Raw genomic sequence first — 12,613 nt, forward strand, 5'->3', positions numbered from 1 at the left:
AGCTCGAGGACAGAACTACGATGGTTCTTTGGTTCTTCGCGGTTGAATATGCGACCAAGGCTACAAAGTGTCTCGATTAGGCAATTCGTGATGGTCGAAGTGGGGGAAGATGGTATTGTGTGTGACATGGGAGGCAAATTGCATATTTGATATTATGGGCTTTCCTGGGGTGGTCTGGTCGTGGTGATTCAAGGGGGCTATTCGGGTTTTAGTGACGGAGTAATTTCGTCCAAAATCAAAGCTTTGGAGCCCCGACTACAAGTGATAAGGATGGTGAGTCCGAGAGGGATGAGGGGAAGGAGTTGAGGAGTAGAATCACAGCTGCAGCTGTGGTGGCAAGGATAGGAGGAGAGGAAAAGCAAAGGAGAAAACCAAATATGAAAAAGAATCCTACCCAGAAAATGGAAGTCTCTTACAAAAAGAAAGAAAACCCTCCTAAAAAAGTGGAGACGCTCCTATAATAGAAAAAGTCTCCCTTACTGTATAGGGTGCATGATATGATATTAACTAACTAGTTGATAAGTGAATCCGAAATATCCACATGTGACAGATATAATAAGTGATTTTTACCAACAGATTATAGCCTAAGAATACTTCATAGCTTGTCCCATGGTAAATTGGAAAAAAAAGATAGTTTGGCACGTCGTATTAGGCATGATAGTATAAGCTTATACAATACATTATGAGTTTATCCATTGTTTAGTGATGACATTGTATTGTATAAGCTTATCCATCAAAGTCCTCTTATACGTTAAAATGACGTATTATTTAATCCATCATGTGAGTGATGGATAAGGCATGATAAGGTTGTGACGTATAAGTCACCATCACCACCACCCTCCATTTCTGCCAACTTACACCACCATTGCCTCCACCCTCCACCGTCGCCGCCACCGCCTAACCACCACCACCCTATCGTCGCCAACACCACAACCACCATCGCTGCCACCACCCGATCACCACCACCGCTGCCCTACCGCCACCGTCGCCACCACTACCACCACCGCCGCCACCACCGACACCATAACCACCACCCTATCGCCACCACCACCATAATCGTCTTCACCACTCTATTGCCACCACCGACACCACAACCACCACCCTATCGCCACCACCACCACCATTGCCTCCACCCTCCACCGTAGCCGCCACCCTAGCGCAGCCGCCACCGCCACACCCTATCATCGCCACCACCACAACCACCATCGCTGCCACCACCACCACCAACCTATCTCCACTGTCACCACCACCGCCACCACCACCAACCTACCACCATTGCCACCACCACCACCAACCTACCACCACTTCCGTCACCACCGCCACCACCGTTATAACCACCTCCATATTTAATTTTCATTATTATATATCATTATTCAATACTTCATTAAATATAAAATTGCATTAATTTAAACGATATGGTGAATTATACAGAGTATGACCAAACGCTGGATAGTATAAGAAAGTTATCAGGACTTATACTATCAGGCCTTATACTATCAGGTCTTATACTATCAGGCCTTATACTATACGTCGCACCAAACGGGCCCTTAAGGGTAAAATAGGAAAACATGCTAGAAGATTTCCATATCAGCCCCCATAAAACCATGTAAGTGACCTCAGAAGATTTCAACCCACACCAAGTGCGTTCGGAAACTCAGTAGGCTTCTATGTTTGGGAGAGCATAAGTTTCTATATTAAATTTGGAGGAATTTATTATACACCTCTAAAAACTTGTGCATGGTTGCACATTTGCTTTTTAACCTGCAATAGCAAGTTTAGTAGTTTTTTTTTAAAAAAATAAAAAACATATATATTAGTAAACTAATTAATGAAGGATTAGGTTAATTATTAACTCAGTAATTAAAACCCAAAAAAAAAAATTCTTCTGCAAAACTCCCCAGATCATCCTCACCTTACTCCTCCCATCTCCAGTCCCTATCTCCCAACCCTAACCCTTTCCTCCTCTTCTTTTTCCTAGCCACCGCAACTCCCCAGATATGCAACACCACCTTCATATCCCAACCTCCTTCTTCCTTTCAGCCAAGAAAAACCCACGCTCACTCTCTTTCAACATCTTCAACAGTTTTAAGTTTCTTCCCAAATTTCTTCATCTTTGACAGAGAGAAGTCAAATGCACCACCACGCCTTCCACCGCACTGCGCAACGCCTCCACCACCACCACTCGCAGCTTTCCCGCCCTCAGTTCAAGTAACCTCCATCACACCGTCATACACGTCCATACGACCCCAAAGTCCCAATTTTTTGGCTTCCAAACACCACTTTACGACCCCATAAACAACCCAGAACTTGGGTGTGTCTCTTCTGGGCTAAAAACAGAAGAAAAAAAACCAGATCTTGATGAAGAGTAGAAGGCTTACTCCATCGCTCCATCTGATGGGAACCAGATCTGTGCGACGAATCTTCTGCAGTCACTCCATCGCTCTCCTTCTCGCACCTCTGATTTTTGCTCCTTCATCTTCTCTTTGGTTTTGGGTTGGGTTTTTGGGCTTAGTTTCTGGGAGGGGTTGGGGGTGAGGGTGGGATGGGGTGCGATGGGCTTCTTCTCTCTGCCACCGCCGTCACGCCTTTTCTCTCCAAAATCCATATCACCCTCAGATCTTCTTTCTCGACCCACGGCTGTTGAACGAGATCCAGATCAAGAGGGAGATGCAACTTAACGGCGAAGGCCACCCACGGAGATGCAGCCCCAACGGCGAAGGTCGGTGCGGTTGGATGGTTTTTTTTTCAGATATGAATTTTTTTGGGTTGTTGGTGAGAATAACAGAGGAGATGAAGGAGAAAGGTCTGTGGGGAAGACAAAGAGAGAAGAGGTGATGAAGGGAGAGAGAAGAGGAACATATTTTTTTTTTGATAAAGAGGAAGAGGAACAGATTAAGATTAAGGATAAATGTTTTCTTTTTTAATTAATTAAAAATAAATGCTTAATTAAGAAAATATGTTTTTTGTTTTTTTTTTAAACTTGCTATAGTGGGTCAAAAGACCAATGTGCAACCTTACACAAGTTTTTAGATGAGCATAATAAATTTTTCCATTAAATTTAACGCAAAGAAATACATGTTTCTAGTGATGGAATCCAAGTGACTTCACAAAGATCAATAAAACCAGAGAAGTACATATAATTTTTCAGAAAAAACATCCCAAAAGCCACACCAAAAAAATAACCCACTAAGCTTAGTAATAATTACAGTCAAGTTTTCAGCATTTGGGACACCATTTAGAGGGGACTGAGTGTAACATCTAACAAAATTCACCCAGTCTCTACATTTTGTCAATTCTGTCAGTTCTCCTGTTTGATATCAGCATCATACATACAAACCTAATTCTAACCCTTCTCTGATCTTGATTTACACTTTGGACCCTTTTGAACGCTTCCTGGAAGATCTTTTACCAGTCACGCTTGCTTTTCTTTTCTTAACATCACCATTGCTAACAGAATCAAGAGCTTCTTTACATGTTTTATTGTACTGAACAACATTGGTCACAATGGCATAGGTAGTGACATCAGTTCTAGGTGTCAAGATTGTCTTTCTCTCAACAACAGCATTCTGACGGCATTTTGATTTGCGAATTGCCTTGTCTCTCAGTTTTTGGAATATGACGTCCTTGTCAAAGTTGATGCAGTCATTAGAAACCTGTAACCATAAAATTTCAGGAACAAATTTGATGCATAGTGCAAAATCTTTCATTACACAAAAGAAGAAAATAGGATTGGACACAAAAGAAACAAGAAATGAGCATACTGATTCTGCCCCCAACACCCTATTTACCCAGACATCTGAGGTTGTGGGGGAAAACCAAACACACATATACACAGTGGCGAACTAAGAAATTTTAAGTTGTTGGTGACATGTGTTAAGAGTAATGTTATTTACACACCTCTCTTTTGAGGTGAAAGAGGTGGAATGATGAGAGAGATAGGAAGAAAATGAAAAGTAAGAGAGAAAAAGTATGAGATGTGATAGATGGTAAAATGAAAGAAATAAAAACAAAAAGAGGTGGAAATGAAGTGTTTTAAAAATAAGGTGTGTATATATTATTACTACATGTGTTAATTTGTAACACTAAAAGCATATATGATGCACTTCCATTAAAAATATGAATATATTCTGAAAACATTTGAATGATTTTTTATTTTTATTTTGGGTACTAAAAATCTCTATAAAGTAAACAGTCACTCAACCATTCATTACTTAATTCAAGAGAAGATGTTTGATCTATTGTTAATTTTATTTGAAGAAAATTTTCCATTGCAAAAGTTAAAATGAATATAATTACAATTTTCATGTTCCTAGCTGTGTTTGGAGGTAAATTTTGGCATTATTGTGTTCGGATGGAAATTTCGTAGTCCTACTGATGTACTACTATGGGCTCCTTCCTTCCATATTATTGACACCTATCAATGTATGGTTAACTATCCATACTATTCATTTTTTTTTAAAATTTATTATCAAAATCTGACACGTTTACACTAGTTTTATAATGAGTAACGAGTTTCCAATACTACACAGGACTGAAAAAGTGGATGGTGTTTTCTATATTGTAGATGAGGTTCGAGTGTTTTTTTCTTTTGTCAAAAGGCTTTAAGAGTGTTGGATCTTTAGAGTAGTAGGAACACTTTAAAAGTTAAGAAAATAACATGGGGGCAATCTTCTACTATTAAAAATGAGTATTACAAATGAATTCTTAAATCTTGTGGGGGCCCGTCCTTTATGAGGAAGATTGAGGTTTATGGAAAGTGAGGCATCGTATCAGAAGATAGGTAAAAATTTAAGTACTATCTCACCTTAAAATCAACTGGGACATCGATTTCAAGAGACGAGCAACCACAGCCATCACCAAAATTGAGTTTCAGAACCATTTCACATGCTTTGTCATATGCTGTTCTCCTGTGACATCATTCATTTAAATGTAAGGAAGAAGGTGCAGGGCATTACATCTATAGTGAGTGTCTAAATTTAAGCAGCAAAGACAATAATTATGATTTTTCCAAACTTCATATATAGATTTTCACAATTCTTCGGAATTCACTGTAATTGATAAACTCAAGAGAAAACTGAGTAGAATTGTATTGAAAACTCCCTCTGAATCCAAGAAGATACAGACAAACTTACAAAGGAACCCACTGGTTATTCGAGAGACCAGACTCTCCACTATTCCTAACAACCCAAAAGTGATTCTAACTACCCTGCTAACTAACCTTTATAGTAGGTAGTTGTCAGTTACAGAGTGCTAATCAGAATAACAGAATCCTAACCTCCCCTTAGATCAGTTGGAGTCAGTTACAGGGTTATTATTCTCTGCTACTCCCCTCTTCCTCCTAACATAGACCTTCCTAATTAAAGGTCTATACTTATCAATACCCTCCCTATGAATTTCACCTTGTCCTCAAGGTGGAAATCATGAAAGACTTCCTGAATTTTGGCAGCCAATTCCCAGCTAGTTTCATAAGCAGGTAAGTTTTCCCACTGAATCAACACCTCAACTTGGCCTGCAGCATCTTCCCGCATGTCCAAGATAGCCTCCGGGACAGCTAAGAGCTGTTGTTCCTCAGATAGTGTCTCAGGAAGTGGTTGAGGCACAAACCCTTGGCCAACAACCTTCTTAAGCAAAGAAGAATGAAAAACAGGATGGATCTTACTATGCGGTGGCAAATCCAACCTGTAAGCTACCTTGCCTATCCTCTCCAGAATTGGATAAGGCCCATAAAAGCGAGGACTTAGCTTCTCATTCACCCGACGAGCCAAGGATTTCGCTGCAACTTCAAAAACACCTGATCTCCAACCTCAAAAACCACCTCCCTTCGATGCTTGTTAGCTGCTTGGCGCATGAGATCCTGGGATTTCAGCAAATTTGCCCGCAGATCCGCCAACAACTCATCCCTGGCAACGGTAAGTTGGTGGACTTCCTCCAAGTTAGAAGGGATAGCAGACCCCTGCAAAATAGAAAGGGGATCTTGCCCATACAAAGCCTTGTATGGGGTCATTCTACTGGAGACGTTGTAATTGGTATTGAACCAATATTCAGCCCAGGGCAAACAAGAAACCCATTGCTTAGGCTTGGAACCTGTCAAACACCTCAAATATGCCTGGAGACACCTATTTACAACCTTTGTTTGCCCATCATATTGTGGGTGGTATGCAGAGCTATACTTCAGCTGAGTCCCTGCAGCTTTGAACAACGCCTTCCAAAAGTTACTAAGGAAAATAGAGTCCCTATCCGAGACTATGGAACTAGGGAAACCATGCAATCTGACTATCTCCTGCATGAAAACAACAGCTACATCACTAGCAGAATTGGGGTGGCTCAAGGGAATGAAGTGTGCATACTTGGTCAACCGATCAACCACCACAAAAATAGTATCCTTCCCCTTAGATTTAGGCAGCCCCCCCCAAAAAATCCATTGAAATATCTGCCCAAAATTGAGTAGGGACAGGTAGAGGTTGCAATAATCCAGAAGGGGACAAAGTGTCATACTTGTTACGCTGACAAACCTCACAAGCAGCCACAAAATTCCGGATATCTAGTCTCATTCCTTCCCAATAAACCACTGCTGCTAGTCTCTTATAAGTTCTAAAGAACCCTGAGTGACCCCCCACCAAGGAAGAATGGAATTCCTTGAGTAGAATTGGTATCCTAGCTGAGAGCTTAGGAAGCACCAACTTTTGTTTGTAATACAACTTCTGATTGAGAAGTTGAAAACCCTCATGAGAGTTAGGGTCAAGCAACAAGTCCTGTATAATAGACAGCAACTTAGGATCCCTTTGCACCTCTTCTTGCCATTCCTCTAGGTCCTGGATATGCACCACTGAAATAGCTGAATAAGAAGCCCTTCTAGACAAAGCATCAGCAGCTGAGTTATCCTTGCCAGGCCTATATTGGACCCCAAAATCATAACCAAATAATTTGGACACCCATTTGAACTGCTCCTCAGCCCATAACCGTTGGTCAGTGAGGAATTTAAGGCTCTTTTGGTCTGTTCTGATGATGAAATGACTGCCCAAGAGGTAGTGTCGCCACCTCTGTACAGCCCTTACCACAGCCATCAATTCTCGCTCATAAACAGATTTTCTCTGGCCTTGGTCTGACAAAGTGGAGCTCCAAAATGCCAAAGGCCTTCCCTCTTGAAGAAGGACTGCCCCTAGCCCTGTACCGGAAGCATCAGTCTCAATAACAAAGGTCTTTGAAAAATCAGGGACTGCTAAAGCTGGCAGGTCAGTCATGACATGTTTCAGCTGATCAAAAGCTAATTGTGCCTCCTTACTCCACATAAAACCATTCTTCTTGAGCAACAAAGTCAAGGGTCTAGCAATTTTCCCATAACCTCTCACAAATCTTCTATAGTAACCTGTGAGACCCAAAAACCCCCTCAACCCCTTGACATCTTTCGGTACAGGCCAACACCACATAGCCTCAAGCTTCTTAGGATCTGCAGCCACTGCCCCTTGAGAACTAATATGACCCAAGTATTCTAATTTCTCTTGGCCAAACAAGCACTTTTTTTGATTTAATTTCAACCCATTTTGAAAAAGCAGCTCAAAGACTTGTCCCAAATGAATGATGTGGTCTTCCATAGACAAACTATAGACCAAGATATCATAAAAAAACACCAAAACAAATTTCCGAAGCAAAGGTTTTAAAACCTCATTCATCAAGGCTTGGAAAGTGGATGGAGCATTAGTGAGCCCAAAAGGCATCACTAAAAACTCATAGTGGCCCTCATGGGTTCGAAAAGCTGTCTTCTCTATGTCACAAGCCCTCATTCGAATTTGATGGTACCCCTATTGAAGGTCTAGCTTAGAAAAAACCTTAGCCTCCCCCAATTCATCTAATAACTCATCAATAATGGGGATGGGAAATTTATTAGGGATGGTAATCTTATTCAAAGCCCGGTAATCAATGCAAAATCGCCAACTCCCATCTTTTTTCTTGACTAGAATAACTGGACTAGAAAATGGGCTAATGCTAGGCCTAATAATTCCAGCCACTAGCATTTCCTTGACTAATTTCTCTATTTCAGACTTTTGGTAGTGGGGGTACCTGTATGGGCGAATATTTGGTATGGCAGCTCCCTCTTGCAAGTGAATAGCATGATCTTGCACTCTACTGGGGGTAAGTCCTATATGGCAGTGAATAACTCGTTGTAACTCTTCATCAACCCCTGCAACTGCACTGGAACAACCACTGACTCATCTGGAACTTCAGCCAGCTGCTGAAACTCCACCCAAAACCCCTCAGCTTGTTGTTGTAGAGCCTTGACCAAGGAAGATAAAGAAGCAGTTTTCCTAATGAGTCCAGGTTCACCCTTCAGCAACACCTTCTTGCTCCCCACTTTAAACCTCAAAGTTAACTCCTCAAAATTGGCCCTTATGTTCCCCAAACTTGCCAACCATTCCAGACCTAAAACCACATCCACACCCCCCAAATTGAAGAGGAAAAGCTCCTGTGTAATTGGAATGCCCTGAATGCTCAGCTGTACATCTATGCACTTGCCTTGGCATTTCACCTTATGCCCATCACCAACCTCCACCATGTAGGGAGGAGTTTCTGCCACTGGTAATTTCAAAGAATTGACCAGATCCTGTGAAATAAAATTGTGTGTATCACCACAATCCACCAAAACAATGACCTTATGTTGCCCCAACTGTCCCCAAACCTTCAAAGATCTTCTAGAAGTAAAACCAGCTATGCTCTTGAGAGATAACTGGAACAGTTGTGGCTCAACTTGGTCTGTATCAGTTTCAAGATTGTCCTCCTGTTCTGGATCCGTTACCTCCTCTTCTCCCAACAACATCACTCGTAGCTGCTTGTTCTTGCAAACATGGTTTGGGCCAAACTTTTCCTCACATCTGAAACACTCCCCTTTCCTAATCTTCTCTTGCATCTCTGCCTCAGATAACCTACGAAAACCAGTAGGTCTCACCCTTGGTAAACCTTTGTCCCCTGAACTAGTCCCAACTGCAGGTGCTGGATTGATCACTGCAGCTGTTGAATTTGTAGGTCGCAACGGGTTCCTCTGCCCCGTGTCCATCACCACCGATCTAGATGGAGGAAAACCCCAAAAATTAGAGCATGTTCTTCCCCCCCAACCACCAGTTCCCGCTCTCTGAACTGCACTGTTCTTCTGCTCCACCATTAACGATTTCTTAACCAACTCTGTCAGAGTCTTTGGTTCATACAGCTTCACCTCTGCCGTTAATTCCTCCTTCAATCCGTTGAGGAAATCCTCTCTCAGGTGATCTTCTTCCACACCTTTCATCATCCCAGAAAATCTTTCAAATTGATCCACGAATTCCGCAACGCTGCCACCCTGTTTCAACGCTAGCAACGCTGCAAACGGACTCTGCGAAACAGAGGACTGAAACCTCTCCAAGATCGCACGCTTGAATTGCTCCCAAGACGCTTGCAGGTGACAAGGTTCCCACCATTGAAACCAGCTTAACGCTTTTCCATCCAAAGCCACCACCACCGCTTGTAGCTTCTCTTCCTCCATCGCTCCCTTGATGCGAAAATACCTTTCCAGTTTGTTGACCCAACCAAACGCATCTTCGCTTCCATCACAGACTGGAATTTCCATCTTGCGCCAGCGATTCGCACCTTGCACCGCCGTCTCCGCGTCCTACGCCGTCGCCGTCTCCGGCGTCGCTCGCGTCACCACCACTTCCTCGCGGTTGCGTGACAAACCTTCCAGCCGCACCTCCAATTGCTTCAATCGTTCTTCATCTCCTGCTCGGTTTGCATCGCGATTCCTTCGATCTTCCTCGCGGTCCCGATCCAAACGATCCAGAACCTCCAAGATCTGCTCCATCTTGCGCTCCACATTCTCGATTCTTGCCTCCATTCTGCTCTTGACCATAGAAGTTCGATACCACAGCTCCTGGATGGAGCTCTGATACCAATGATAAACTCAAGAGAAAACTGAGTAGAATTGTATTGAAAACTCTCTCTGAATCTAAGAAGGTACAGAGGAAACTCACAAACTTACAAAGGAACCCACTGGTTATTCGAGAGACCAGACTCTCCACTATTCCTAACAACCCAAAAGTGATTCTAACTACCCTGCTAACTAACCTTTATAGTAGGTAGTTGTCAGTTACAGAGTGCTAATCAGAATAACAGAATCCTAACCTTCCCTTAGATCAGTTGGAGTCAGTTACAGGATTATTATTCCCTGCTACTCCCCTCTTCCTCCTAACATAGACCTTCCTAATTAAAGGTCTATACTTATCAGTAATCTCGTCAAGTATGTAAGGACTAATAAACTCAGAAAAAACTGATTTAAGGCACAAAGAAACACAGCATGAGAAAACCTTTTGTTGAAAATGTGTGCTACAAATTTTCACATGCCACTAAAGATTTCTATAAGTACAAGATCTGTGTAGAAATGTGTAGTACAGTATAACTCTAGAATGTACTAAAATTAAAGTAATAGAAACCGACATTCACAAGTCGGTGGAACAAAGCCTATTTCTATATATTTTAAATACTAACAGTGGTATCAGAGCTGCGTTCGGTCATACACTGGGCGTAGTGATACTACTCACCTACTATTTTAAAAACTACCCTTGCACTCTTAACCCACCTTTATACACTTTCTAAACTATGGCTAATATCACTCGACCTTCATCTATCACCATCTCTACATTTTGGTGAAATCTGTCATCTAAACAAAAATAGCTAAGGGCCTCTGAGACTCAAGTTCATCTAGAAGGAGCACATGCCTGACTATGATGACGGCCTCTGAGGTTCCACTTGAGTACATGCCCAGGCAATCCAAATCCAACAAAATGACTCTAGTTGGATTTGATGAGAGTGATGAAATAGCCGGCAACAACAAGCTCTACCTCGATGGGTTGGAGGCAAGAAGAATGGTTCAAAAGAGAAGCCAACTAAAATTGCACCATCAACGATGAAAGCAAAGACAACTAAAGAGATTCAGTTCGACTACAACAAGGCTGAAGAGTAGCTAGTAGATAAATCCACAGACACATTGCCAAGAGCAAGTTCGACTACAACAAGGCTGAAGAGTAGCTAGTAGATAAATCCACAGAGACATTGCCAAGAGCAAGATTGGAAGAGCTGCGAACTGATGCTTACAATCATGGAAATTTGTATCAAGGAGGAGTGTTGAAAATGTGTGCTACAAATTTCCACATGCCACTAAAGATTTCTAGAAGTACAAGAGCTGTGTAGAAATGTGTAGTACAGTATAACTCTAGAATGTACTAAAATTAAAGTAATAGAAACCGACATTCACAAGTCGGTGGAACAAAGCCTATAAATAGGCATGTAATGCAAAATTTAGAGGTGTGGAGAACACTAATCACCTCTCCACAATGTTAGAAATAAACACTTGAAAAGTGTGGCACTGGTTGGAAACGTGTAGTTCCAATGGTATACAAGGCTAGCTAGTAGTACATTGTGGAGAGGTGATTAGTGTTCTCCACACCTCTAAATTTTGCATTACATGCCTATTTACTACTAGCTAGCCTTGTATATCATTGGAACTACACGTTTCCAACTAGTGCCACATTTTTCAAGTGTTTATTTCTAAAAACATTTTCTATATATTTTAAATACTAACCCCTTTTAAGCTGAAATGGTTGTTTATTCAGAATAGCTGCTTTGTAATTTTCCTTGTCTGTGAAGGAGACCTGCAGAAAAGGACAGATATGCTAGTCAATTTCTAGCTTTCCCTTATTATATCTCTTTTCATCAAAACATGAGATTGGTTAATGCATACAGCTAGAAAGCTCCATTCTTGCTCTCCCTTAAAAGGGAACTAGCAGGATTTATCATCTGAATTTCACTCTAGCAAACACAAAGGCACTAGAATATTCAGAGAGTAAGCAGGTATCAAGAACGGGAAGGAGAGAAGAAATCAAAAAGGAGAAAATGAAAGCAGGAAATATAAAGGGGCAGGCAGAAGAATGATGGAGAAGGGGAAAACAGAAGTTTAGTAGCATTTTGATTTCTAAACCAATTTCAAGTTGAACTCAGTACGTCAAACAGTAAAAAATTACCCCCCCCCCCCCAATAACCCTAATTAAATTAAAATATCTAATAACCTTATAAAGAATCCCATTTCCCAAAAGCTTAAGCAATTCACTGAAGTTACATAAATGTATCTATTACATTTCTAAACATGTTTCCTCATGCAAATTTCATTTGAGCTTTAAGCATGGACCATAAACATTTGCTTAAATCAATCTCTTATTTGGAAGAATGGGGGCGATAAGGATCAGACTCTGACGATTTGATCGAGACTCTGATGCCATATAAAAAATGAACTTTTACAAAAGCTTAAACTGCTGGGTGAAAACACAAGAACAATTTACATCTCTTAACAAACCCCAAAATAATAATAAATTTCTGAAGTGAATTTCCAACATGTTATTTATTCCATATACCTAATAATCCCAAATCCATATTCTATATCTTCTTGTTCCTATCCCATTCCACATAAAGTTCATAAATAAGTAGTGGAATGAGCAAGGAATCCAAACATGTTGGTAAATAAGAAATTCAGTCTAGCTAAATAGAAATATAGATGTAAAATAATAAAAAAAGGCAGAAAGAGATTCAGCATGTGATA

At 41.2% G+C, this 12,613-nt stretch overlaps 1 protein-coding gene across 1 annotated transcript; it reads right to left on the reverse strand.

Moving 5' to 3' along the window:
• Positions 1-2,543: 2,543 nt before the first annotated feature.
• LOC130724099 (NAD-dependent protein deacetylase SRT1-like) lies at positions 2,544-11,956 on the reverse strand. Its single transcript, XM_057575274.1, has 3 exons — positions 11,603-11,956; positions 4,805-4,907; positions 2,544-3,653 (listed from the first exon to the last, which is right to left on the reverse strand). Exons 2-3 carry the CDS (start codon positions 4,877-4,879, stop codon positions 3,366-3,368), a joined length of 363 nt encoding a protein of 120 aa, XP_057431257.1. The 5' UTR covers positions 4,880-4,907; positions 11,603-11,956; the 3' UTR covers positions 2,544-3,365.
• Between the last annotated feature and the right edge of the window lie 657 nt (positions 11,957-12,613).

This window comes from Lotus japonicus, chromosome 6 (assembly GCF_012489685.1).
Source record: "Lotus japonicus ecotype B-129 chromosome 6, LjGifu_v1.2".
In the NCBI taxonomy this organism is placed as follows: Eukaryota; Viridiplantae; Streptophyta; class Magnoliopsida; order Fabales; family Fabaceae; genus Lotus; species Lotus japonicus.